General features: G+C 39.4%; 1 protein-coding gene across 1 annotated transcript; it reads right to left on the bottom strand.

The window, feature by feature from the left end:
• Nucleotides 1-21288: 21288 nt before the first annotated feature.
• Nucleotides 21289-27393, bottom strand: KCTD12 (potassium channel tetramerization domain containing 12). The gene has a single exon (XM_081284946.1). The coding sequence runs from the start codon at nt 27164-27166 to the stop codon at nt 26183-26185; it is 984 nt and encodes a 327-aa protein (XP_081141072.1). The 5' UTR covers nt 27167-27393; the 3' UTR covers nt 21289-26182.
• Nucleotides 27394-27608: the final 215 nt, after the last annotated feature.

The following is a 27608-nucleotide window of genomic DNA, read 5'->3' on the forward strand; positions in this document are numbered from 1 at the left end:
CTGATGATTTACTGACCCAAAACATTCTCTCTGTTGTCAAATTCAATAGTCATATTTGATCCTTGTCTCATATGAATGATCTCTTAGCTACCACTGACTCTGTGCACATTGCTTCTTTGAATCCTGTGACTCACTGGGTGACAGATACACTGTCAGTTATATCTATGGCAGGCATTACCCCACTGTGCTAATCAGCTTTTCATCACTGTGACCCAAATATCTGACAAGAACAAATTAGAGATGGGAAGATTTATTTTGGCTCAAGATTTCAGAGGTTTCAGTTCATCATCAACTAGCTCCATTTCTTTGGGCCTGGGGTGAAGTAGAACACCATGGCAGAAGAAAGCTCAGCTCACCGCAGCCAGGAAGAACAGAGAAAAGGAAGGGGCCAGAGAAAATACACCTTTCCAAGGCACACTCCCCACCATAACCCGTTTCTTCTTACTAGATCCCATCTTCAAGTAGACCATTCAGTCATCAATGACTTTATCCACTGACGAGGTCAGAGCCCTCATGATCTAATCACTTCCCAAAAAGCCCCACCCCTGAACCCTGCTGTATTGGGACCTTTTTTTTGGGGGGGAGGGGCGAGTTGTAGATGAACAGCATGCTTTTATTTTATTTTTATGTGATGCTAAGGCTCCAACCCAGTACCTTGCCCATGCTACACAAGCACTTTGCCACTGAGCTACAGCCCCAGCCCAGAACCATGCTTTCAACATGAGACTTTGGGGGACATTTTAGATCCAAACCATAATACCTATGCACACGTACATGACAACCTGTCCCTTGCTAACACAGTGCCAGTTGAGTCCAGGTGTGGAAGAGCAGTGTACTCGGAGGAAGCTGGCCCTCCCCTGCCCAGGGGATGAGCTATGAGAGTCTAAACCATTCCAGAAGTCTCATTGCCCGTTGCTATAATTAGTTTACAATTTGGTACACAGAGCCAAGATCTAGCCAGGGTGACCAAGGATCAATTTCTCCTGCTACTCAGTTCTGCCTTTGAACTCAATTTTGGATGTTTGACTCTGGGACAGCTTTTTTGTGGTGATGAGAGGAAAGCCAAGAAACTCACCCAAAGCTAATGTAGAGCCTTGACATGAAGGAAATGTCCAATTAACTAATCCTGGAACTACCTACCCCCAGACTTCCTTCATGAGAGATGGTAGCCCTTGTTTATTAAGCCACTCTTACTTAGGGGTTCAGTATCTTTCAACCAGATATCTTAGTTGATGCTAATATTGTTCTCTTCCTGGCATCTCTTCCAAAAACCACCTGTTCTTCAGGTCCTGTCCTAACTCTACCCACCCTTCCTCAGTGCTGTGGAGTTTCACTTTTGACTTCCTTCTCTTATTATCACTTTCTATATTTGAGCTTTCCCCCTTCCACTTGGATGAATTCAACTATATGTATTTATTTATAGGTATACATAAATATTGAGGGCTTACTACCCTATTCTATGTTCTGGAGATATATTTAGTAAAGAATAAGACCACTGAGGTCCCTGGATAAAAGAATGGGGAAAAAATCATAAATATAGACATTAATATAGAGCATAAATATAGAGAAATCATAATAGAAATATATGAAAAAATCATATAGAGAGAGCATAAAGAATAAGGGAAGTAATTGAAGTTGAGGATCATTTCACATCTTTAGTTTTTCAGGTGTATCTTTTGTGAAGTTCTCCAGTTTTTTTTTTTGCATCTTTTTATGTTGACTTTTCAAATTGACTTGTAGGAGCTCTTTATTCTAAACACTTCTTTTTCTATTCTCTGCATTTGTTATTCAGATTTTATGGTGAAGTTGTGTGGATCCAGAGTATTCTTTGTAAAAGGATTTATTTCATTGAGTTAGTTTAAGGGAGTTCCATTTTTCTAGGAATTCATCTACATCTTCAAGAGTATTATCACAAATTTTCTGAAGTATATAAATTTATAGCTAATTTTTGTTCCGTGTTCAGCTTTGGTTATACTCCCACAAGTTTGTATATGCAGTATTTTTCTTTGGGTGTGGTTCTAAATGCCTTCTAATTTCCTTTATGATTTCTGCATTGATCCATGGGTTATTAAAACTTTCTCTTAATTTTCACATATTGATTTTTTCCAGTTATTGGCTTGTTAATGATTTCTAACTTAACTGCATTTGGTCAGAAAATGTGCTCTGTATTAATATTTTAAATGTTAGTTTCCCATTATGCCCCAATTTGTATAAATGATCTATTCACTCCTAAAAAAATGCATTTAGTTCTTGAATGTTCTATATGCGATTGTTAGGTCAAATCTATTAATATGTAGTTGAAATTTTCTCTCATTTCATTGACTTTGCTGTTACTAAGAGGTGTGTTCAAATCTCCCATTACCATCATAGATTTCTCTTCACAGTTCTGTCATTTTTCTTTCTATATTTTGAAGATGTATTACTAACTACATCCAAATTTTAAATTTCACATCATTCCCAGGAATCGAACATGTTATCTTTCTCTATAGAAATGCTTTTTTGCCCTAAAGTTTATTTTTACAATAAACTAACATAACTGCACCCACTTTCTTTTGGTGATCATTTACTGATTTCTCTTTCTCCCCATCCTTTTAATTTCAACCTTTCTTTATTCTTTCCACTGCTTTTTAAATGATTCCATAATTCTACTACCATTGCAATGGTCTAATTGTAGTTTTCATTTCCAAAAATAAGATTATTCACTTCTCATGAGAAAACAAGAAACAGAACTGGCATTTCTGAAATTACAGTTTGTGGTTTTCAATACGATTGGTTTGCTATGGTAAGTCCTGTTCTTTCTCTAGAGACCAGTTCTTGTTTTTACTGAGCTTATGGGCTCTGCTGGAAAAACACATCTGTGTGGGTGAATGCCAGGGCAGGAACAGGAGAGATGCATCCAAGAGAGATGGTGCCAGTAAGCAATGCTAAGTGCAGGGTAGGTGTGCAAACCCAAAAAGCCTACAGGGGCCAAACAGGTAATTTAAGCAATTAGCAAAGCAGAAATGAACTCTTGCAATTACTTGCCCTTCTAAAAGCAGCTATTTGTCATGGACCAGTCTTTACCCCACTGGATGTTGCCAAAATCTTTTTCAAGAGAAACCTGAATCTAGATTTGAGTGGGAAATCCACTGACTTGAAAATTTTGCAGCTAATTCATTTCTTTTTAATTTCACACAAGTCAAATAAATCACGTCTGTCACCTACATTTTCAAATCCTCCGCTCCACCTGCAAATCCTGGAAGAGGTCCTACATAGCACTTAGAGAAGGAGAACAATTGGAGAAGTTTGTTCCCCATCACTGCTTATCCTGCCAAATGCAATAACCCACTCCTTTTTATCAAGGGAAAGTCCTCCTGAGAAACTTAAATGTAATTCTCATCCTAGCTCTTGGGAAATGGGTTTTTAAGATCCTTGGCCTGGTCCACTTCCACAGGCAGCATGATCAACTGGTTCTTTGGAGGCAGAAATGGAAAATAGTAAGAAGTCAGAGCTGGGCTCACAAATGAAGGGATACCAAAAAAACGTTGCTTCCAAAATAAAATTCAATACTTGTCTGGGGCCCCTGCTGACAACATTATGCCAACATGCAAATTTGTCCTAATCTCTCCAACTGCATCTCAGGTTGGTCCAGTCAGGAAACCAACTCTGCTCCACCTCTCTTTATGTCCTTCCCCTACTGAAGAAAAATATAAAAAGAAAAAGATGGAAGGAAAAGAAAAGATGCCGAAAAATATATTTATGATATATATGCAAGCACACGCCGGTGCAAAGTCCTTAATTCTTCTGCTTTTTAGTTATTATTGTTTAAAAAAAATACATTTACGAACTATCTTCAGGGAAACTTTAGGATATATACTGTTAAAAGGAGAAGGTGACTCAATGACTGGCTGAACAACAAAGTGTGCTTTGGGAAAAAATAAAAAATAAAAAGGATTGGGCTCTTACTACTTACAAATCACTTTTAGGTGCTGTTATGTATGTTATTTTATGTAGTGCTTAAAGCAGAACCATGAAGTACTTCCATTTTATAGTGAGAAAACTGAAGCACAAAGAAGATAAATGACTTGCCAAGGTCACAGATTTAATAATCGAGAGTGCCCGGATTCAAAACTAGGCCTCCTGAGTCAAAATCCTATATTTTCAACTTTATCACACCTTCTCTGGCTAACAATCAGAAGAGAATCTCAGCTGCAGCCGCCTGATTCTTAGTCAAGATTTAGACATAGTGTGGGGGCTGGGAGTTGCCAATGTTAAGAACTCAAAACCAGATGCAGAAATGGGGGAGGTGGGGGGTGGGGGGGGATGGGGGGGTGTTAACAGCATGCAGAAATGCAGGGCCTCTGGAGGCTTGCAAGGAGACACTGAAGTCTGATTTTAAAATAGTGTCTCACCTTCTCCACAACCAAATCCCCACTTCCCTCCTCCAGATACCCACATTACTTCCCTGAAAACACAAGTTGTTTTACCCCAAATTCAAAGAAACTTCTTTTTCTATTTCCTTTTTCTCATCCCCTTCCACAACCCAATCAACTATTTGGGTGCTTTTGCTTAACAAATTCTAAACTTTATAGGAGATTGTTTAATTATCCACCTTAATATTTTTAGGATATTAATTAGGTAAGTCTGAATATATTGCCTCATTTGAAGAAAATATACTTCTTACGTAGAGAAGAGTATATGGGAGGATATTCTGTTTTTCATCATAGTTTCAATTAACAAAATTGTACTTACACACATGTAAAAATCCTGAACACATAAAGCATACAACTCTCACATGCTACTCCGGCACATTCTTTGGTCATATAATTGTATTGAATAGTTAGAGTGGGTTATTAGATGAATTCTAATTTCCTTAAATATGCAAAATATAAAATTTCTCAGGGAATTGTGATAAAAGAAATGTTACTAGTAAAGAAAATCCATAATTCATATGCCATCTCTCTGGTCAATACTCAGATTGTCCCTTCAGAGGAGTCAGTAATTGTTCGTTAGCATTTTTGTTATCAAAGGCTTATTTTAAAATCTAACCTAAAAATACAAAATCATGTTACACCAACATGATGTCACAAGTGGGAAATTTCACACTGAATCTCATGGGATGTGTTACAGTCAAAGTGCAAACACACAAAAAATATTCCATGAAATTACCTTCAGGCTATGTGTAGAAGGTATACAGAAATCAAAATGATTTCATGTTTAGACTTGAGTCTCATTCCCAAAATGTCTCATCACGTATACACAAATATTGCAAATTTTTTAAAAAATCAAAATCTGAAACACTTGTGGTTCCAACCATTTCAGATAAGAGATATTCAACCTGTACAATCCGTCTCTCTATATGATGAAACATAGGCTTTGCTAGAGGCTTGAGGTATGGGGCTTCTTTTCTCTGTCTCATCTTGGGTCTATCTTACCCACAACAGCTTTTTAGCTCTAAAAGTTCATGAGGACTTTAATGAAACATTTTATAGCAAAAACATTGTTTTATTTACTTCAATCAATACCTACTGCAGTGCCTTGGAATGATTATGGAAGGAAGGGAGACAGCATATGAAAGCTGTAAACTTCTAGGTACTTGCCCACAAACAAAATTAAGCTTAAGTATAGATTTCTCCACAAATGACTCAAACCTATCTTTGAATAGTTTTCCCATTCCCATCTGGAAGGTACTTGGGAAAACAAAATCATTAACATTTACCTGATGATTTTTGTTATAAAACTGTTCATCTTCAAGAAACATCTGCTTCTTGATATCTTTTGGCAAACACATAGCCACGTACAGCATGTATTGAAATTCTTTGTCATTAGGTTAGAAAAACTGAAATAGTTTCCTGACTCTGTCTCCTGTAAGAAGCAATTATTGCCTCATGAGGGGTCGATGGTTATCAAAACAGTGTGTTTCTTTTTTTTTTTTTTTTTTCTTAACAGAAAAATTCATGAAGTGTTTTTATAAAGAACATTTTTAAACCTCCAGCAATTTATTTCATCCATATTTCCAGGACCTTTGACTAAAACTAAAAAAATCCATTAGATTTACCAAAGCATTTCACTGGGCACCACAACTTGTGTAAAAATTGGTTTCCCCAAGGGCTCCTATTATATTCAGTGACTCCTAAAGTACAATGTCACATAACTCCCAAGCTGGCCCCAGTGAGTCCTGGCCCAGTAACAGCAGAGAAAGTCAAGGTGAAGCTCAACAGTATTCTGCTATGGACTAAATGGAGTAAGGACATCCTGCTTCTGTCTTCCCCACTTTAGTCCAGAAACACAAAAATCTGCAACTTCTTTCATTAGCCACTCAAAGGAGACTCATTATCATACTAAAATTGATGTTGATAAAATTCAGTGAGTCTATTTATCTCAAAGAAACTGGAAAGAGAAGTAAAATGGTGAAATGATAAACATTCAATATGTAGAGGTGACTATTTCCTCTCCTTCCTGGAATATTGAGTCCTAAGGGTAACTTCAGTTTTGTGTGCCATGTCTGGGGTTTGCTTCAGCAGGTCAAATGATCCCACAATTCATTTACCCTACAAGTCCCCGCATGCCCAAACAGAAAGGACTCAGAACACATGGGTTATAAATGAGCTGTTCAATGAAAAATATGGAGTAAATTAAAAATTCAGTTCCAAAAGACAAAAACACTAACAGTTTATTTACAAAAGTCATGATTCTATCCTGTCTGTCCACAGGGTAAACTCTTATGGGCTATTTTAGTTTCCTGTGACTGCTGCAACAAATTATCACAAACACGGTGGCATAAAACAAGACATTTATTCTCTCACAACCCAGAGGCCAAGTACCAAAACCAGTTTCTCTATGCTGAGATTAAGATATTAGCAGGACCTCACTCCCAAATCCATTCCTTGCTACTTAGAGCCTCCAGTTGATAGTCCCATCATCCAAACTCTAATCACATGACCTCCTTCAAGTCACTCTTAAAGGACATTTGTGATGGCATTTATGACCAGATAAAACAAAATAATCTCATCTCAAAACCCTTCATTTGATCAACATCTGCAAAGTTACTTTCTTCACAATCACATGTTCCAGGAATTAGGGTGTCCATACCTTTGAGTCTACCACACAGACCAAAAGCAAAGTTCAAAAATCTGACTGAAAGCAAAGAAAATGGTTAAAAGAAACCTGAGTTTTCCACAAGGCTCACACAAGTCCTTTCTCACTTCCTGGCTGCATAATGTCAGGTGTTTAGATAGAGTCAAGCTCAGGGGCTCAGTCACAATGCTGCCTTAATCATTGACCAACAGAGAAGCCAATTCCCTTACCACTTATCTATTAATAAAGATGTTTGTTGTGGAACAGGGCAATATTTTTACCTGATGCTGAAGTAGGGCCAATATTTTTCTGATTATCCCGTGAGTCTTTTTATAAAAGCCTTTCAGCTCATAAATTATCTGCAGGCCAACTTAAAAAAAAAAAAATGTTCGCAGAATATTGTCATTGACACAGATAATTACAAATAGGGAGACAGAGTTTATTTCAAAAGCAGTCAAGTGAAGCTCTGGGAAAATATCTGGCCAGATTCTGGCTTCCTGGTGCTTAGCCTTCAGCTGCTAAGGTATGTAAATGATCCCATCCAGGGGCCCAGCTGTTGTAGGTTGAAATGTGCTGATGAAACTCAACTGGGATTCTAGAGAACACAAATCAAATTGTAAGCAAAATTACTGAAATACACCAGCACTCCTTTGAAGCATTATAGGCCAGCCCAAGAAAAATGACTAATGGATAATAATACACAGTTCTGGCAGGAATCATAAGCAAGGAAGGAAGTTGCATGTAAAATAATAATAAAGAATATTAAATTGCCACCAGGCCCTGTCAGGGACAAATGAAATCAGAACAGATTCTCACCAGTCATTTACTCACTCCCTTTGAAAAGTGTCCCAGGAATCTGCAGACAAAGGATGCTTTCAATCATGTTGCCTTTGTGGTAGAAAGGAAAGTTTTCTCAGATATGGAGAAGGCAGATGAGGGACACTCCCCTGAAAAGGAGGCTGGCAGAGGCCCCATTGTGCCCTGTTCACTGGGAACTAGGTGGGAAAACAGACTGTCTGTGCCAGCCACTTGTAGAGAGGGATATGTATTTTCTCTAAAATAGCCGTAGTTTGATGGCTATTTTATAATATTTTATAATATTATTCTCTCTTCATGAATCTATCTATCCATATATGAAATATATGTATATGTGTAATATGTATCCTTATACATGTATACCCACAAAATAGAAAATACTTTTAATTGTTAATTATATTTACTCCTAAGTCAATTCATTTCAAAGTAAAACCTCATTAATTTAGGAACTCCTGGTAAGTTTAAATCCAAAGCTCAATCCTTTATCACTAATAATCCCACCTGCTGGCCCTGCTCTGCCCTCCTTACCTTCAGGATTGAAGCCCGGAAGGTCCCTGAGAGCCCAGCCTCAACCTTCTGTCATGTGCACATCCCGTCCCAGCCACAGCCCACACACAGCTCTGTAAAAGACAGCTTGTCCATGCCAGGGCAGAGGACAAGCGGCTTCTAAGCTCAGATGGCTAAGCTGATGTCATTCTGTTTTTTCATCTTAGACTATTGACCTAAGACAGCAGTTCTCAATCCTAGTTGCACGTGAAAAACATTTGGGTAATGTCTGTACACATACTTGAAATCCAAAACCCGCCCCCAAACACTTGGATTCAATTGATCTGAGATGAGAACCAGGCATCAATACTTCTTACCATTCCCTCAGTGAAATATAATGCCACACAGAAGTCAGAACTATTGTTTTGACGCTTTGTATCTCTAACAACTTCCCACCTTTCCTTCCCGTTCACTAACCAGGCCCACCCTTTGTCATCCACATTAGGTCTTGTCACCTTCATTCTGCTGCCTAAAGCTTTGGAACTGGCTCCCTCTTCTCTAGACTTGGCACATTATCTAACAAGACTTCGTTCAACTCTTTTCCTTGTCCTGGTTCACCGGCTAGCCCTAAAGGTACAGCAACTGTGTGGGTCAACTTTCCATCAGTGACAAAAATACAACTTCAAAAGAGAAAAGGCTTCTTCGGGCTTATGATTTCAAACTCTTCAATTCATGGTCACTTGGCCCTGTGACTTTGGGGTTTATGAAAAACAGTACAAGATGGTGGAAGCGCATGACCAAAGAAACCCATTGACCTCATGGTGGCCAGGAAGCAAAGAAAGAAGAAAGGGTCAGGGTCCCTTCAAGGGCACACCCCAGTGACCTAGCTTCCTCCTAATAGGCCCTACCTCCTGAAGGTTCCATCACCTCTCGATAGAGCTGCAGACCAAGGCTTTTAACACACAGACTTTGAGGAACATTTCCAAACCATAGCACCAAATAGTATGATGAAAATAGCTTTCCAAGAGTCTGCCCACCCACCCTCCTCTCCTTCACTTCAGCCATCTCAATTCTGACAAGTCACATTACCTTTTCCTCTTGCAACTCAATAAGGTTCAACACTGTTTTTAGTCAACTTTTTCACTGCTGTGACTAAAGAATCTGACCAGCACAACTGTAGGGGAGGAAAAGTTTATTTGAGGGCTCACAGTTTCAGAAGTCTTAGTCCAGAGAGGGCCATCTCCATGCCTCAGGGCTTGAGGTGAAGCAGAACATCATGGTGGAGTGTGTGGCAGAGAGAAGCAGCTCACTTCATGGTGGCCAAGAAGCAGAGAGAGAAATGCCAGCTCCAGATACAAAATATATACCCCACAGCCATGCCCCCAATTAACCACTACCTCCAGCCACACCCACCTGCCTCTAGCTACCACTCAGTTAATCCCATCAGGGATTAATTCATTGATTGGGTTAAGACTCTCACAACCCAATCATTTCTTCTCTGAACCTTCTTGCGTTGTCTCACATGTGAGCTTTGGGGGGACACCTCACATCCAAACCATAACAAACACCTTGGTTCATATTTGGGCCAAATTCCATGCCATGGCTATTTCCTTGCCCACCTATACATCTCCTATTACAGGGCTTCATAATCCACAACTATCACCATTTAAAGCCAAATAGTTCTATCTGGGGGTGAGAAGGTGCCATTCCATATATTAATAGGATATTTAGCAGCATCTTTGGTCTCTGCTCCCTAGATGACAGGAGCCCCCTTCCTCAAGTTGTAACGACAAAATATGTTTATAGACATTGTCAAATATTCCCTGAAAAGGGAAAGAATTGCCTCTGTACCCCATTAAGAACTCCATATATTAAATTCTTCCAAACTACTCTAATCAGATTGGTTCCTTTGCTATTGGGTGTGTGTGGGTGTGTGTGTGTGTGTGTGTGTGTGTGTGTGTGTGTACATATATATTTTCCCCTCAGTTTTGGTCTTTCTCCAATTTATAATCCATTACCCTGAAGTTTCTTCTTTCCCCTGAGGTGGCAACCTTCAGCTTCGAGTCACCCTCCCAGAGGATGCCAATCCCAAGGAGCTGAGACAGAGTCTCATAACTGCAAGGCCATCCCTAACCATCCCTTTTCAGGAGAACATTAGGAGAATTCTGCAAAACCTATCTCAAGGTATGCTTTCAATCCAGGCTGAACCTGTATATTCTGAAATCTCCTTAAAATTACAACTGTGTCAAGGAGGATGGAAAGGGAGTTGTTAGTGGGTACAGAGGTGGAGTTGGTTAGGATGAAGAATTTCCAACGTCCTATAGCACAGTAGGGTAACTATGGTTGACAGATATTAATTGTACATTTCATAATAGCTAGTACAGAGAATTTTGAATACTCCCAACATGGAGAAATTACTAATGTTTGAATTGATACATCATTTACCCTGATCTGATCCTTAACACTTTGAATACATGTATTGAAATATCACTGTGAATGTGTATAATTATTATGTCAATTAAAAATTAAAATATATTAAGAAAAAAATTACAAATGTGATTTCTTCATTATATGCCTTTGTTTCATAAAGACTACCCTTAGGCTATAAACCCCCAAACCACTAAATTTACTTATATAACAATGAGCATGTTTCTAGAGAAAACATAGACTAGAACCTTTCTTAACATTAGAAATGCTAACTTGGTTTATGACTCTTAACACTAATTTTTGCCTCACTGAACAATTGTTCATTCCTTCCTCTGACTTGTGAAATGGAAATTAAAGTGTTATTGCAAAACATTTTGAAATTCCAAATTGGGTGGAATTTCATTTCAATTCATTTTGAGCACTACTTCTTAATTATTTGAGCTAATGGAGAGGGACGGAGGACCAAAAATAGAAAATTCACAAGATGCAAATTTAAGCACAGACTGACACATACACATATTCTCAATTTTTCAGAAATTAGAAGGTTATCAAAAGTTAGTAGATGAATTTTATTGTGTGATTTATAACTCTCCCAGATGATGAATTGCTGTGTTTCAGCATCATGTTACTGGAATAGCACAACTAGAGGAGTGGCTTTCCACAGTTCCTCATTATCATTGGAGGTTATTTCAATGTCAACATTTTTTTTTTTTTAGGTTTACATCAGAATTATCTTTTTATAACTTTCTAATTCTTTGTGCTATCTTCATTAAATCCACATTATTTTTTCTTGTGGTAAAATATATATATATATAAAATTTACCATTTTAACTATTTGAAATATACAGTTCTGTGGCAAAATGTTAATTCATACTGTTGTGCAGCCATCACCACCATCCACCTCCAGAAGCTTTGCATTTTTCAACATCAACATTTTTGACAGTTCTTTCTGCTAACATTATTTTAAGTTGATTTCCTGTAGCTCCTATTGAAATAAATATAAATTTTCCCCAAATGATTGTTTTGAAGAACACTGTTTATATAGGCTTATTAATTCAACTTTCTTATATTAAATATAAGCATTCTTCTTTGTTTTGCAGTGCTGGAGATGGAAATCAGGGCCTTGCATGTGATAGGCAGGCTCTGTGCCACTGAGCTACAGTCCGAGTGCTGCATTCTAGTTTTTTCATAGTAATGTTTCATACATACCCACTGATTTAGTCAGCTTTTATCGCTGCTGTGACTAAAAGACCCTACCAGCACAATTGTAGAGGAGGAAATGTTTATTTAAGGGCTCACAGTTCAGATGTCTCAGTCCATAGAAGGCTCCATGTTGTGGGGCTCCAGGTGAGACCGAACATCATGGCAGAAGAGTGTGGCAGAGGGAAGCAGCTCACAGGGTGATCCGAAAGCAGAGAGAAACTCCTCTTGCCAGATACAAATATAAATCCCAAAGCCATGCCCTCCAATGATCCAACTCCTCCAGCCACACCCTACCACTTCAGTTACCACTCAGTTAATCACTATCAGGGATTCATTCACTGATTAGATTAAGACTCTCACAACCCAATCATTTCTCCTCTGAACCTTCTTGCATTATTTCACACATGAGCTTTTGGGGGACACCTCACATCCAAACCATAACACTACTCAATGATTAGCCCTATTCTTCCTCTGTTACCCTTTCAGTAGCCCAGTGGAACTTAACATGTACAGAGCTTCTGGTGATCTTAAACAGTATATAGAATATAAGGTTGTTGACCAAACTGATATGTTTTTGTATCTGTAAAATTAAAAAGTTATTTTTAACAAATATGCTTCTATTTGATTCAAAAAGATACCTATGTTCATTAATTAAATGATATTAAGACAAAAGAATGATCACTTGATTTTTATAAAAAGGTTTCTGCTTTTAGACAAAACCATTTTGGTTTAACAAATGCAAAACATTACTGAGGAAAACAGAAGTTTCATAAAACTTTATTGATAAAGTTTATTTTAGTTTTCCATAGTCCTAACTTGATTGATTAATAAAGGTCATTTTAGCTGTCCATTGTTGAGAGCCATGCGTGGGCTGAGTGTGAGCCGTGTTGCACATAGCAGCCTAGTGAATAGGATAATCTGGTATCTGGGAACCAGTGGATATTTCCTCTGTGTGAGACTGCCCAGACACTTGTGAGTCCTGTTCTGCTCTGCCTGGTCCCACACAGCACTGAAGATGGGGTGACCTGCTACAACCACCCAGACACACAGCTCCTCTGAGATGGGTGTGACCTGCCAAGATTCCAGTCAACCTGCCAACTGCAAGACTCATGAAGCCAGACTCCATCCTTCAAACCTTACACCTGCCTTTATAAATAAACCACAGGAGCCATTTTCTAGTTGTCTAGCTCCAACTCCTGTGTGGACTGGACGTATCAGGTACTGTCGGAGTCCAGCTCCAACAGGGGGTCTCAGGAGACGAATGGATGGTGAGGAGTCGGCGAAAGGGGGGGTGGAGAAACAACACAGACACCAAAGTGAAGGTGCTGATCCCAATCTTTACTTGTGAAGTTGATCATATATATTTTCCATTTTGGCAGGCTCACAGTACTTTGTGGTTACAAAACAGGAATCATTATTCAAAGAAACAAAATATTACGTAGCTACAATTAGAGTAGAAGAATGTATCTTGGCTTATGCATAAGCAAGCATTTGTACTTTCAGTTCGCGTTTTGCTTTGAGCTGTTTCTCCTTAGTTAACTTTTAATAATAGTTAGGAAATGTCCCAACTATTGGCCTATACCTTGACTATTCTTTCTGGACTTACTGACTGGAACCAGTGCCATGGTTATGGCAAGTGGTTGACTTGTTATTAATTTTAATCAAACAAGAATAAGAGCACAAACCATTGTGCACAGGAACAAGAACAAGTTGCCCAGTACTAAGCACTAATCTGTCTTCTTAACATGAATTTTTCTTCTCTAGATTTTAATTTAATTTCTCAAAAACTTCCTTGACAGGAATACAGGGAGTTTTTCATTAGACATTAACAATTTACGCTCCACAGCTGAATCATTGCATTTAGAGCAAACAGATCTATTCTTTAGAAGTAGTTGCATTAATTGGGAAAGTCATGATTTTTCCTTCATACTTAATGGTCATATGAGAAGTCGCAACTATACTTATTAAAGGAATACAAAAACAAGTCAGCCCATTCCCAGAAACATACTGCGCTCCTCCAGAGGATGGACACCTTGCGCCATCCACCTTAGTAGGGCCTTGCCATTGCCTGAGTCAGGGGAGCGGCGCAGCAAGGTACTCCAATCTTTTAAAGCTATTTCTGACTTTGTCTTTTGCTCTTCACTAATTAATCTAACTTTAGTTTCTCAGGTGGCTTACACCCTCCTTGGCAGGGAGAAGAACCCCCTAATGAGGCACTGGCGGCCACCCCTGTAGTCCATGGCTATAAGGACTATGGAATCTTCATAGGTATACCTATGGTATTAAATTATAAAAAAAAATTCTTTGAATTTCAAAATAAATAAGCAGATATTTACCAAATCATCACAAAATTCCAAGCTTTGGAATGGGGGAAACATTTTTACATTTCTTTTCCTATACTAGAACCTCAAACTTTATCTAATTTCTGTGAGAAAAGGACTGAAGCAAATAGTGGTGACAATAACTAAACACATCTCTGAGACCAATTTCCTTCACAAAAATCCTTACAATAACACCAGAGACTTCTGAGTCCTGGTTTTAAAACTTTCCTATGTGGTAATACATATCTCATTTAAAGGAGTGGGGTTCCCCATAGTTCCTCATTAAAATGTGTGGCAATTTTACTTTCAGCCTTCTTTAAAAGATGGTAACTAACTCCCTGTTTGCTCTTTCTTGGCTAATGATCATTCCCAGGTAATTTTCTGTAGTTCAGTGAAAGTTAATAATATTTCTCTGCTTGGGCTACAATAACAAAATATCATAGGCTGTGGGACTTACACAACAGAAATTACTTCTCATAGTCTGCAGGCTGGGAAGACAAGATCCAGGTATCAGCATGATGAGTTTCACTTGGGGCCCTCCTGTTGGCTTGTAGTGGCCACCACCTCTCTGTGTGCTCACATGAACTCTTCCTTGTAAGCTCCAGAAAACTCTGATCTCTCACTCTTTTTTATAAGAGCACTAATCGTATCAGATGAGGGTCCCATCAGTATGACCCCAATTTAACTTTAATTCTTTTTTTGGTACCAGGGATTGAAGCCAGGGTCACTTAATCACTGAGCCACATCCCCAGGCCTTTATATTTTTAGTTTGAGACAGCATCTCACTAAGTTGCTTAAGGCCTCACTAAGTTGCCAAGGCTGCCTTTGAACTTGCCATCCTCCTGCCTCAGCTTCCCAAGTCACTGGGATTACAAGTATGCACCACCATGCCCAGCTTAACCTTAATTCTTTATAGGTCCTCCAATTATAGTTACACTGGGGGTTAGGGCTTCAATATATGAATTTGAGGTATAGGAACATAAACATTCATTCTATCTCCACTTGTATCTCTTTCTAACTGACAAGTCATTGGTAGATTAATCAACTGTACCTATGTCCATTACAAAAGTGGGGTTCAAGACAATCTCCAAGGATTCAAACCCAACAAAAGGTCTTTTTGACGGTTAGATTCAGAAACTAAAACAAAGTATTGATTTGCCTTACGTATGCCCAAATTGACTCCACCCTAGAATTAAACCATGGGATGATGATAATAAGATAAAACTCTTTTGAGATTTTTCTAAGACACAGAAAGAAGACTACACATTTCAGAGGAGAAAATCATATAATGAAATTCCACTGTCGGTTTTGTTTTTAGTTTTGCTCATGTTTTAAAAAAATTACACTCCCCAAACAAAAGCCAAAACATCAACATCTCTGATTCTGACATCAGCTCACGGAAAGAACTTATACTTTGGACTCACGTGGTTCTGAACAGAGGGAAGAAGAAACATTCAGTATTTCAAGGTCAGAGCATCGTGGCACAGATCATTTGTTTTCTAAAAGTCCTTGCAACCGACATTTTTAAAACCCACAACTTTCACCAGCAGAACATTTGGAACAGTATACTCCAGCATTTCAAGGAGGTCAAATTTCTTTCCTACAACTCTTAAGAGCCACGTATTGAAACTTTCCAGTTAAGATTTTCAAAACTCCACCAAATAACAGCCCCAGAGGAAAGCCTCTGATATGGCTGTCAGTGAACTTGACTTCTATCATAAAATGGAAACATTGTCAAGCATTTTCTCCTTTAGCCAGAAATTCACAAGGGCTTTGGAGCAGCTGCCAACATAATAACTATTCAGAAAAAAAAAAAATGCCCAAATCAGTTAGTCAGTTAGATCTCATCCTAATCTCTGTGACTTTCCAGTCAGATGGAAGCATAATCATTTATATATATATATATATATATATATATATATATATATATATATGAAACTATAGTTATAATTTCCCAAATAGAGATATACATATATAAGTATAAACAAGGATTATTGAGTTTTGATAGTGTTTTTCTTTAAGTTAAAGATTGGCAAATTTTAAGTTAGTTCTTCTCTCCCTGATACATAAAAAGGAGTGAATTAACATAAATATTCATTTGCTTATTCAACAAATTTTATTGATGGTCTATTATGTACTATGCATTGTGTGTTTGCCCTGGAGCAAAATAAAGAAATAAGTACTTTTTCCCATTCTATGAATGTGCAAACAGATGTCAGGGCTGAGAAAAAATTACAGCCTGCCATCAAGGAGAAAGAAGCAACTCAAATAACCAAGTAGCCTAAACTTGTACTTTTGTTTCTAACTCAAAACTGTGTAATTTTTATGCAGTGCTTTCCAAAGAAGAAAGAGCAAGAAAATATTTCCATTTGTCTTTTCTTTCTCTATAAAGAAATTAGAATGAATTGGACATAATTCCTTTTGCTCATGCATGAATACATGACCAGCATAACTCTACATCACATACAACCACAAGAATGGGAAGTTATACTCCATGTATGTATAATATGTCAAAATACATTCTACTGTCATGTATAACTAAGAACAACAAATTAAAAATTTTAAAACAAAAATAATAATAAAAAGAAATTAGAGTTTGCTTAATCTTGGATTTTATTCACTCCTCATGCAACCAGAAAATAAAACGGAGAAAGAGAATTAAATAAATGGTAAATAACCCAGAAAATGTTGTTAGTTACTATAACAAAAGACAACTTCAATGAACGGATTTTGGACTCTACCATTACTGTGCTTCTTTTCCATTTTTAAAAAACAAGAGGGAAAAGTCATTCTTAGTAGGAATTAAATGTATTTCAAGAATTATGGGGGACTGCCAGGCATAGTGGTGTACAGCTGTGATTCTAGCAACTTGCGAGCTAAGACAGGAGGATCACAAGTTCAAAGCCAACCTCAGCAACTTAGTGAGCCCTAAGCAATTTAATGAGATCCTGTTTCAAAATAAAATGGGCTGGGGATGTGGCTCAGTGGTTAAGCATCCTTGAATTCAATCCCCAGAACAACAACAAAAAAAAAATTGTGGGGTATTAGGTAGTATTGTTCATAAAACCCCAGAATATATGAAGTCCAAAGATGTTAAATTTTCTGTAATTTCTGACAACTGTAGAAGTAAAGGTTCATTAATTGGTCAATTGACCATTTTGCTGTCTGTTAGTGAAAGTAAAGGAGCGTACTTGAAAGGAGAGGACTAGGTCTCAAAAGATTAGAGGCTCACTTAATGGTTGTTGAAGCTGAAAGAATGAGTTGATATTTCAGGATTCTTTTAGCATAATAATAGGTGCTCAATAAAGTGCTTACTGAACAAATAAATACTTGATTACATCTCTCTAAAGACTTGAGTTCTCTTTGATGATGAGACCTATTGGTTCTAAGAAGGTATTTCCAACATTATTGTGAACAAATCTCATTTATATAAAATTTCAGAGCCTAAGAGGTTCTAAGGGGGAAGGAAGGTAAGCAGCTCCCCACCCCCTCTCCCGACACACACACACACACACACACACACACACACACACACGCTATAGGCAGGTTATCTATGTGTAGTTTCATGTGGCCCTCTTACTCCATAAACAGCTTCCTAACTGGCCACTAACCCCTGGCTTTGCCTTTCAAACCCAACCTCCACCTCCACAGAGGCCTCACAGGGTCTTTGCAAACTGGAATTCTCTGACACCGCTTAAAACTATTCTGTAAACCTTAAGAAGCAAAATCCAAATATTTTACTAGAGTATATGAAACTTACCCTGACTTGGCTCTTGCCTCTCCAACAATGTTTGCTCGGTTGGTTAGCTTTTTGGTTTGTTTTTGTATTGTTGGGCTTATTTTTGTTTTGAGTTTTCTTACGGTTTTGTTTCTGGTGAAAATAGAAGGTGGGCTTTTTCTTTTTTTTCCTTTGAATCATGAGTGTTTCCTAGAGCTAGTGTTCTTCATCTTTTCCAATAGGCCAAGGAACTTACAAGGCTCCTCCCCTTCCTCTTTGCTCCCCTTTCTCTCCACCTTTACCATTATGTTCTGTCATTTCCTCCAGCAAACCTAAGACAGGACTTTTTTCCCTCCATACCTCCCTTTCTGATTCCTACAGTTGCTCTAGCTACCTTAGCACTGCATTTCCCAATTCTTTTATCATCATTCAACTCCCTTCCTAATCCCCCAAACTTTCCTCATTTCTGTGTCCCTGTCATACTGGCACAGTTTGACCTCAAGTGTCAAGGTACTCAAATGACTGAGTTAATGAATGAATGCTCAGTAGCTACACAGGGGAAAACTTGCAGCATCACTTTGGGTTACTGACCTAGAGCCATCTTCATGAGCTTCTTGTTACTTAGCCCCATGTCTACTCAAAGGACATCTATGAATAGAAAGAAAAGTGTTTGGTGGACCCAAGAGGCAAGTACTCTGAAACTTTTTAACTGAACAGAGTAAAGTAGAAATTTTAAGAGGCTAACATATCCCTTAAACTATTTATATTAAAAAAAAAAAAAAAAAGCCCAGTGGCCCAGTGAATACCTCCACCACCAAGTTCTTAATGACAGGAGAGGGTGAACTCATCCCTGAGTTCCACAAGTTAAGAATATTTTTTATTGTTTAAGCTCTTATCTTTTTAATTTGTGTAAATGTATTACTCTTTCCATAAACTTAAAAAGATTTTTATAAATCACTTACCTGTTAAATAACCAAATCCAGGGCGGGGGCTGGGGCTCAGAGGAAAAGTGCTCACCTAGCATGTGTGAGGCACTGGGTTTGATCCTCAGCACCACATAAAAATAAAGGTATTGTGTCCACCTACAACTAAAAATTAAATGTCTAATAAATAAATAAATAACCAATTCCATCCAGGTGCATTGGTGGACATCTTTAATCCCAGTGGCTCAGGAGGCTAAGACTGGAGGATCGCAAGTTCAAAGCCAGCCTCAGCAACCGTGAGGCACTAAGCAACTCAGTGAGACCCTGTCTCTAAATAAAATACAAAATAGGGCTGGGAATGTGACTTAGTGCCCCTGAGTTCAATTCTCGATACCCCCCCCACAAAAATAATAATAACCAATTTCCCAGGTCAAATAGCAAAACTGATATTCAGATGGCCTATACTTATCTTATGGTTCCCCATCTTTTCCTGACTCCCCTAAGATGTCTCCTTAAGTATGGGATAATGTTATGGTTCCTTTACTTATCTTCCCCAAAACCAAGTGTAGGTCATGGTTCATGAAAAAATCCAAAATAAAAATGGAAGGAAATTAGAAATAATAAGAAGGGAACTTGTCCCCAATATAAAAGCTACATAAAAATTCACACTTGTATGCCTAGTGACTATAGATTTCATTCATACCACCACCAGCCTCATTTCTGGAAGGCTTCTACCGAATACTATTATGAATATTCCCCACTTATGATGGGGTAGTGTCCTAAAAAACCATCATTTGTTGAAAATATGATAAGTTGGAAATGCATTGAATACCTTTAACCTAACCTAATGTCATGGCTTAGCCACACAGTCTACTGTAAAGGATCATCAGGATTGTTCGCCTCACAAATGTATAGCTAACTAAGAGATATGACCAGACACCACTGCCCAGCATTACAAGAGAGGGTTGTGGGAACCCAGGAAAAGATCAAAATTCAAAAAAGTATGGTTTCTGCTGAATGCGTATGGCTTTTGCATCATCATGAAGTTGAAAATTTTTAAGTTGAACAATCATAAGTCAGGGATAGTATTTCTGCAGTCCCTGAAGAAGGAAAAGTTACCTTCAGTTCTTTTCTTTCTTGACATCTTTTCCTACAGAAAAACTAGATAGAGATATATTTGCATACACATGAAAATACATTCAATACAGCATTCTTGGGAATAGAGAAAAAAAAAACCCTGTAGATTTAAATGCTTATCAATAAAGCCCTGGAAAAGTAAATGACAGCACATCAAGACAATGGCATAGCATGCAGGATAGCATGTAGTTATTGAATAAAAGTAGATCATTGCTACATGTTCATGCATTGCAAGAGCTCTTGGATATGTGGTTAAAACAAGAGGGCAAAGTATGGAACAGGTATAATTCCTACTGAATAGAAAAGGGGGGTGTATGATTATATATGTATAGAAGGTCTCGGTGAAGATAGAGGAGTGGTAGTCTCTGGGGAAGGCCAGGGGTTACAAGAGGGAGATTTGCTATTTATTAGATACATTCTTGTATCGCTTAATTTTTCACCATGCATATTAAATTTTCAAAAAAACAAATCATAGGGTTGGGGATATAGCTCAGTGGTGGAGCACTTGACTAGCATACACAAGGCCCCGGATTCCATCCCCAGCACCACACATATACAAAAATAGCATGTGTTCTATACACAAAACAAAAGCTATGTGGAGGAAGTACAAAGAGGAAAGGCGAAGCCTTGCTCAGTCCACCACCCAACTCGCTGCTTCCTGTACTCATGACCCAGCAGACTCTGGTTTCTGTGATCTCCTAATCTGAATATCTCTTCACTGTTTTTAGAGAGGAGGAACTCCAAAGACTGAAGATGATGCAAAAAAGAGTCCCTATATAAAAAAACCACAGATCCTCTTTCTCTACATTCATTATAACTTTATCTTTATGACTGCATTTTAACAAAGGTGTATCTGACAGCTTCTATTTCTTGTCCCTACATACTTACGAGGTCATTTCTACTTACCTTCCCCATAAGCAGGATGGCACACACTGCAAAGACCGAGGTCAGAGACTAAGATTTGTGAAGGACTTTTCTTCCACATTGAGCCAATTGCCTATGCATTCTTGACTATAAACTGCAGGGAAAGAATCTGTTCATGCCTGGCCCAGGTGGCCAATTATTTGGTGAGGAGATCTAAGGGCATAATGCTCATTATGAGTCCCACAACAATTGGGAAAGCATTCCCAGTGTTTAGAGAACCCTTTAAATGAAATTAGACCAGTGTTTGAGCCAATCCATACCAAGGAGCCAAGAGGAATAAAGGAGTGAATGTTTTATTCTTTAGTGTTTAATAGAATACATGATGAGTTTAATAATCAATGATTCATTACTTCACACACAGGGAGGAAAACAGTGTTGAGTATTTCTGTTATACAACTGGTTGTGAACAGGGAAAACAAAAACCTCTACCATATTTAGATGGTGGAAGAAATTCTCCAAGTTTGGGCATCTCTGAAAAGACTTCATTAGTGTGTGTTTTTGTTGTTGTTGTTTTAATACAGATATTTTTTTTCTTGGCTTTATGTTTCATTAGAAAAGTCTGATAATCTTATATTTTTTCTTCTTCCCTTATATTCTGAGACAATAGTTCAAATGATATATACCACTTAGCATATAATATTTTTAACAGTTTTGGAATGCTGGATAGCTCTGTGAGGGTCTTCCATTGTTTGACAAATGAGCTTTTTCAGATGCCCAGAAAAATGTCAACAACATATAGTTTACATTTTTGAAATTTACCCCCATAATGAATGCTTAAACCTTTTGTCATTAAATGATTACTAATGGAGGTAATAAATGGATTTTCCTCATTTGTATTCAATAAGAGCAAAATTTATCTGCCTATAAAGTCACAAAGACAGTTGTGTAATAGTTTACATTACAATTAATGTCCATATATTTAAAACACATTTAGAATAAAAAAAAACTGTCATGGAAAAAAATCACAAAGCATGTAAGTGACAAGAATTCTTCAAATAGTCCATCTTTCTACCACACGAGATTATACACCAATGTAGAATGTAGAGAGTTTGTTTGAATTTTATCTAAGTTTTAAGGGCCCCAGCAGAGAATCTAAATCCTCAAGTATTAATACATTTAGATTTTTATTGTCAAAAACTTGACAAAGAAAAGTTAACTTCAACATAACTTGTTGCAGGCTATAAGAAAACCTATTTCAGGTACTACAGATATTGGAAATAAGAATACTATATATTATTCATTTCTCAAGAGACAGACTTGCATCATCTAAAAAAGATTGAGGTTTTAAATGATTTACAGTAAGGAAAAACACTGGGAAAATTCTAAAGTATTGTCTCTGCTAGATTTACAATAAAAAGATTATTTAGTATTTCAAAAACTTAAGTCAATTGTGTCAAGTATGTGATTAGACTATAAAAAGAAATTCTTAAGGAATTCAACCCCTCCAGTCAATACATTTCTAAATGTCTGCTTTGTAATTCACCCTTTTTCATATAGGAGTATAAAAACAATTTGAATATTAAATGGGAATTTACCATAATTGGAGAGTAAAAAAATTATCAAAGCTTCACCTTACATGGCTTTAATGTAATAACAACATTCCATGGAAAATTCCAATAAAAATTAGAGTACGTCATGGGCACTGTGGTTGCCCATAGGTCTGAGTATTTGCACACTATGCGTTTCCTCAGAGAAGCAGCAGACCCTATATGTATATAGGGGTCTGGTTTGAAAGAGAAGACAATTTTGACTAGTATTATAAATTACCACTTTGCTATCAGCCCAAAAAACCAAATAAGAAACACAAGAATAAAAATAGTATTGAAGTGGAAAAAATTTAAGTCTCACACCTTCAAGGAATATTTCCCACAACATATCCTTTGAAAAATGATGTTAGAATGAATATGGCTCATAGTCTACATGTATATAAAAAACAGATAGGTCAAACAGTTGGTGCAAAAACAAGGAACCTGGTACCTGTTTTTTAATCCCCATTGTCATCAATTCCTCTTTTAAAAAATGTATATAAAAAACAGATATGTCAAACACTTGGTGCAAAAATGTTATTTCAGTTATATTTATGAACACCAAGCAGTAACAGAGCAACATATGAAAATGCATGCCTCTCTGAGTCAGATTAATGCAGTCTTCACTCTCTGAATAGTTTATGACATTCCCAGGTTATTGAAATCATGTCTTTGGAGGGTTTATTCAGATGGACCCTCAATACCCTGTACAAGCTCATAAGTGTTGACCAACATTCCAGATCACTTCATAGACCTAAAAGCTCTTTCTATAGCCTAATGCACATGGAGAGAAAGGGATCCAAAGGTGCTCATGCCCACTCATCTTACCTCAGTTATACCATCTACCCAATAGAATGAAGTCAACCTCAGAGGACACAGTCATTAGTAGAAAAAGAGGTTGGTTTACTGTCCCTAACATTAAATTCCCAGTCTTTAACATAATGCAGGGGATACAGGGCAGCAAAGGGAAGTGGGTAATAAGAAAAAATACCTATGTGTAAGAGAGTGGAATAGTTCAGCTCAAAGTTTTAGAACATAAAATTCATTAAGACTTTAAAGGCAGAGACAAAACTTCAGTAGTTTCTCATGACTCTTGGAGTTGTGCAGATTTGATGAGGGAAACCAGAATTGACAAGTCTTTCCATCTGTGTCAGTGTTTATGATCTGTCCTAAAGATGTTCTCAATCATGTGTTTTTTTGTTGAGCAATCTAACAGAATAACATAGGAGTGGAGAAATTTCTGTGACAATCACTTGTGGCCAGTGAGTGACAGTCCTAAATCATTTCAGGCTTGAAACAAAGACAAGTTCTGATGTATAACCTAGTCTGAGAACAAACTCAACATATATGCAAACAGAAGTTCCTGGATTCTTCTTCTATTCCTCTTAAAATGACAGTCTTTGCATATACAACTAAATTTTTTTAAACTAATAAAAGAAAATAAGTCTTTCTTGTTCCTAATTAAAATGAAAGAATTCATGGATTAAAAATGCTGGTACCTTGATTTTAGGTAGACAGTTAACTGACATGTGATTTGTATACAACTAATGTCCTAGTAAAGCAAACTCAGTTTCACAATTATGTATTATTTTCCTGACCCAATTTCCTCATAGACAAGGATATAAGAAACTCATCAAAACATGTTGCTATAGTATATACACCATCTGATGCAAGTTACTGGGGGTAAATATAGGAAATTTTATAGCATTAGTAAATGAATTAAAAAACTAAATGATTCATGTAAAATGTTTATATATGGTATATACAGATTGGATCACATATGAGTCTAATAAGAAAATTGTTTGAACACATAACATTGGTCATGGACATAGCAAGACAGTACAAGATTCATTTTTTAAAAGAAGGAAAAATAACACTAATTTAATCACTGAAAACTACTCTTACAAAATTATTAAAAACATATTTCACAGAAAGATGCTGAAACAAACAAAACACAGACTTCTCCATCATCACAGAATATCCAAAGGATGCCTCACAGCATGAAGCATGATGAGGATCTGTTTCCTTCACCTAGGGTGCACACAGGATACACATTGGGAATTGATTTCATGTGAGAGTAAAGGCATAAGGCAACCAGGTCTCCTGTTTCTGTTGCATTTACCTAAAACACCATGTTATTGCTCAACTCATTTTTAAGTACTTATCTGCCTTCATTTAAGATATCCCATTTCACAGCTGTCTACAGATGGGCAGCCCTCAGTGCTTATACTTCTCCACAGCTCTGTTACTTGAAAAGATTCCACTTAAACTTCAAACAGACTGCATGAAAGAAGTGGCATTTTTCTGCTTTTCGGGTATGCCCAGCAGTAAATATTTGCTAGGCTTGGAAAAGAAGAGGATTTTTAATAAAAGATCTTAAGTCAAAGTAACCAAAATCAAACCTATTTTGCTCAATAGATTTTAAAGACAAGATTTATAATCAACAAGAAAATAAAAGTTCAAAAACTAAAACCCTACTGGGTAACTCTTTGGTTAAGTTCTATACTTATTAGCAACTTTAAGTTTAGGACTCAAAACAGTTCAATAAACTACTAGTTAAGAGTAGATCTGTTAGTAATCTTGATAAATTGCTTTGCAAGTTTGCATTTATTGTTTGATATTTTTAAGTGTGTATATTCTCAAACAGATGGCACAAACTTCCAACTTCCAAATAATAAATGAGTTATGCTCCTCCCTTTCCACCCTTCCTTTCCTACCTCCCTCCCTTCCCACCCCCTAAATCTTAGATCTAATGATTGTACAGTCCTACTGCCCATGACGTGCACTCCTGCCCAGCTCCATTTGTCACTGCCAGATGATTCCCGCTGCACTTGGAGACCTGGGCAGCCTTGCCTCTTCTGAGGCAGCGCCCTTTCTCCCTCTTGCCTAGAACTGCCGAATCAGCCAATGGAACAAGGGCTCTGGCAACATGCAGAGGAGAAAGGGCGCCCCCCGTAGGCAGGAGGATCACTTTCTACAAGTTCAAGCTACAGGCTTAAAATCTTCTACAATGTGTTAAAAGATTTGGTCCATCACCGTGCCAGCACTAGTCTTCTACTTCTACCTGTAACTTTTCAAAACTTATTCAAGTTTACAGTCACCGAATTGCCTCCACGGGGTCTTAATTCAGTTATCAGTCTTCCACTCAGTCTTCTAAAACTCTACCTTTAAGAGGGCCAAAGACTGTAGTGACCTTTTAAAACAGTATCCCAACAGTTCTGATATCTTAAACCCGGAGTGAGTCAAAAGAGTTTGAGAAGATTCCAATGAATCTTCTACACTCTGAACACCGTCCAATCAGGTTTTGAACAATTCAATCATTCCCAGGTACTCGGTGACTTTGTGGCCCCGCCGCGGTGCCACTAGATCCAGATTGAAGTACAATCTGGGGGAAGGGTAGTTTGAGACCCGGAGTAGAGGAAACATGGGGTGGGGGCTACATCTGAGCGCTCTTGGTTAGAGAGGTTCAAAGAAGACGAAGAAGCCCAGAGGATTTGTGGCTGCTGATTCTTAAATGGGGACCGAGCTACTGGAGGGGGCGGAAGGAACCAGGGGACAGAAGACGTGTGTCAGGAGGATCTATAATCATCTCCCCCGCGTGGAGAAGGGAAAGTGGGTGCTGGAGTCGCGAGGGGTCTGGGGAGCTCACTCCCTGCAGAAGACGTACTCGGTGTAGCTGGTCCAGATCTTGTCCTCGCTCTGGTCGGTGCTGCTGGCAAAGGCGCAGGTGCCTGTGGAGCTGCACGCCACCATGTGGAAGCCCGATTCGGACAGCTTATCGAAGGCCTGCTCCAGGAAGTTGAACTTGAGGTAATAGCGTGAAGTGTAGCGCTCCGGGGGCCGGTCGGGGTCCCGGCTCTCGTTCAGGGTGTCCCCGAACACCTCCTTGGCCAGCGACGTCTTGCCGCACACAGTGATGCGCGCCACCCGCCGGAACTTGGCGTCTGCTTGTGCGTCCCGCCCGATGGTGTAGGAGCCACGGTAGCCGATAGTGATGTAGCCCGAACGCCGGCTGCCGTCCAACGACTGGGACGGAGTGAGCAGCGGGCCCACCGCACCCCCGGACGGGCTGCGGCTAGCCAGCTCCAGCGTGGGCGACGGTGCCCCGGCCGAGGCGCCCTCCTGCTGCTCGGGCTCCCCGCAGCCCAGCGGCAGCAACTCGTCGCCCAGCGAGCCCTCCTTGTGCACCCCGCGCCGGGAGTGCGGCGGCGGCGGCCCGGGGCCGGGCTGCTGGGGCGCCCCGAGGCGGCGCACGAGCTCGGGCAGCTCGAAGTACTCGGCCTCGCGCTGAAGCCGGCTGCGCTCGGGGAAGTAGTCGGGCAGCACAAGCTGCAAGTCCCGAAGGTAATCCAGGATGTAGCGGAAGAGGAAGCCGTCCCGGTCCAGAAAGAAGCGGCCTTTGCTGTCCCGGGCCAGCTCCTGCGGCTGCTGCTGCGTGAACATACGCCAGAGCAGCGAGTCTGGCACCGACACCACAGTACAGCGCCGGGTCACATACACCTGGCCCCCCACGTTCAGCTCCACGATATCGGGGAAGAGCGGCGGCTCCGCAGAGGACGACGAGGAGCCGCTGCCGCCCCCGCCGCCGCCCCCGTTGGGTAATCCTCGTGTGCTGTCCGCCAGAGCCATGGCAAAGAGGTGGCCGGACTGGACCAGTGACCGAGAGTGGGGCCGCGCTCAGGAGCCGCAGCCGCCTTTCTCAGAGCCACGGAACCGGGACGCTTGCTCAGCCCAGCGCCCTGGCCGCAGCCACTAGGAAGAGCAGCGCGGTGCGAGCGCGCCGCTGTGCGCCCCCGTGAGCTCCGGTGCGCAGCACCCGCCTCGCCCGCGCGCTCCAGGCGAGTGCCGGGTCGCGGCCGGCGCGCCGCTTAAGTAGAGCCTCCGGCTGGGGCGCCGCGGCGCGCAGGAGGCGTGGGCGGCTGCGGAGCGGCGGAGCCTCGCTGGGGCGGGGGAGGGGAGAATAGGGAATCGATCTGCATCTTAAACGCTGACGCCGAGCGGGGCTGCTGGCTCCACCCCGGCTCGCGCTCCGGGGGCGACCCAACTCCCATCCGGCGGACCGCGCTCAGGC

This window comes from Spermophilus citellus, assembly GCF_964194105.1.
Source record: "Spermophilus citellus genome assembly, chromosome: 1".
NCBI lineage: Eukaryota > Metazoa > Chordata > Mammalia > Rodentia > Sciuridae > Spermophilus > Spermophilus citellus.

Coding starts and splice junctions, on each gene's coding strand:
- KCTD12 (XM_081284946.1), bottom strand. CDS start 27,166: ATGGCTCTGGCGGACAGCACACGAGGATTACCCAACGGGGGCGGCGGC.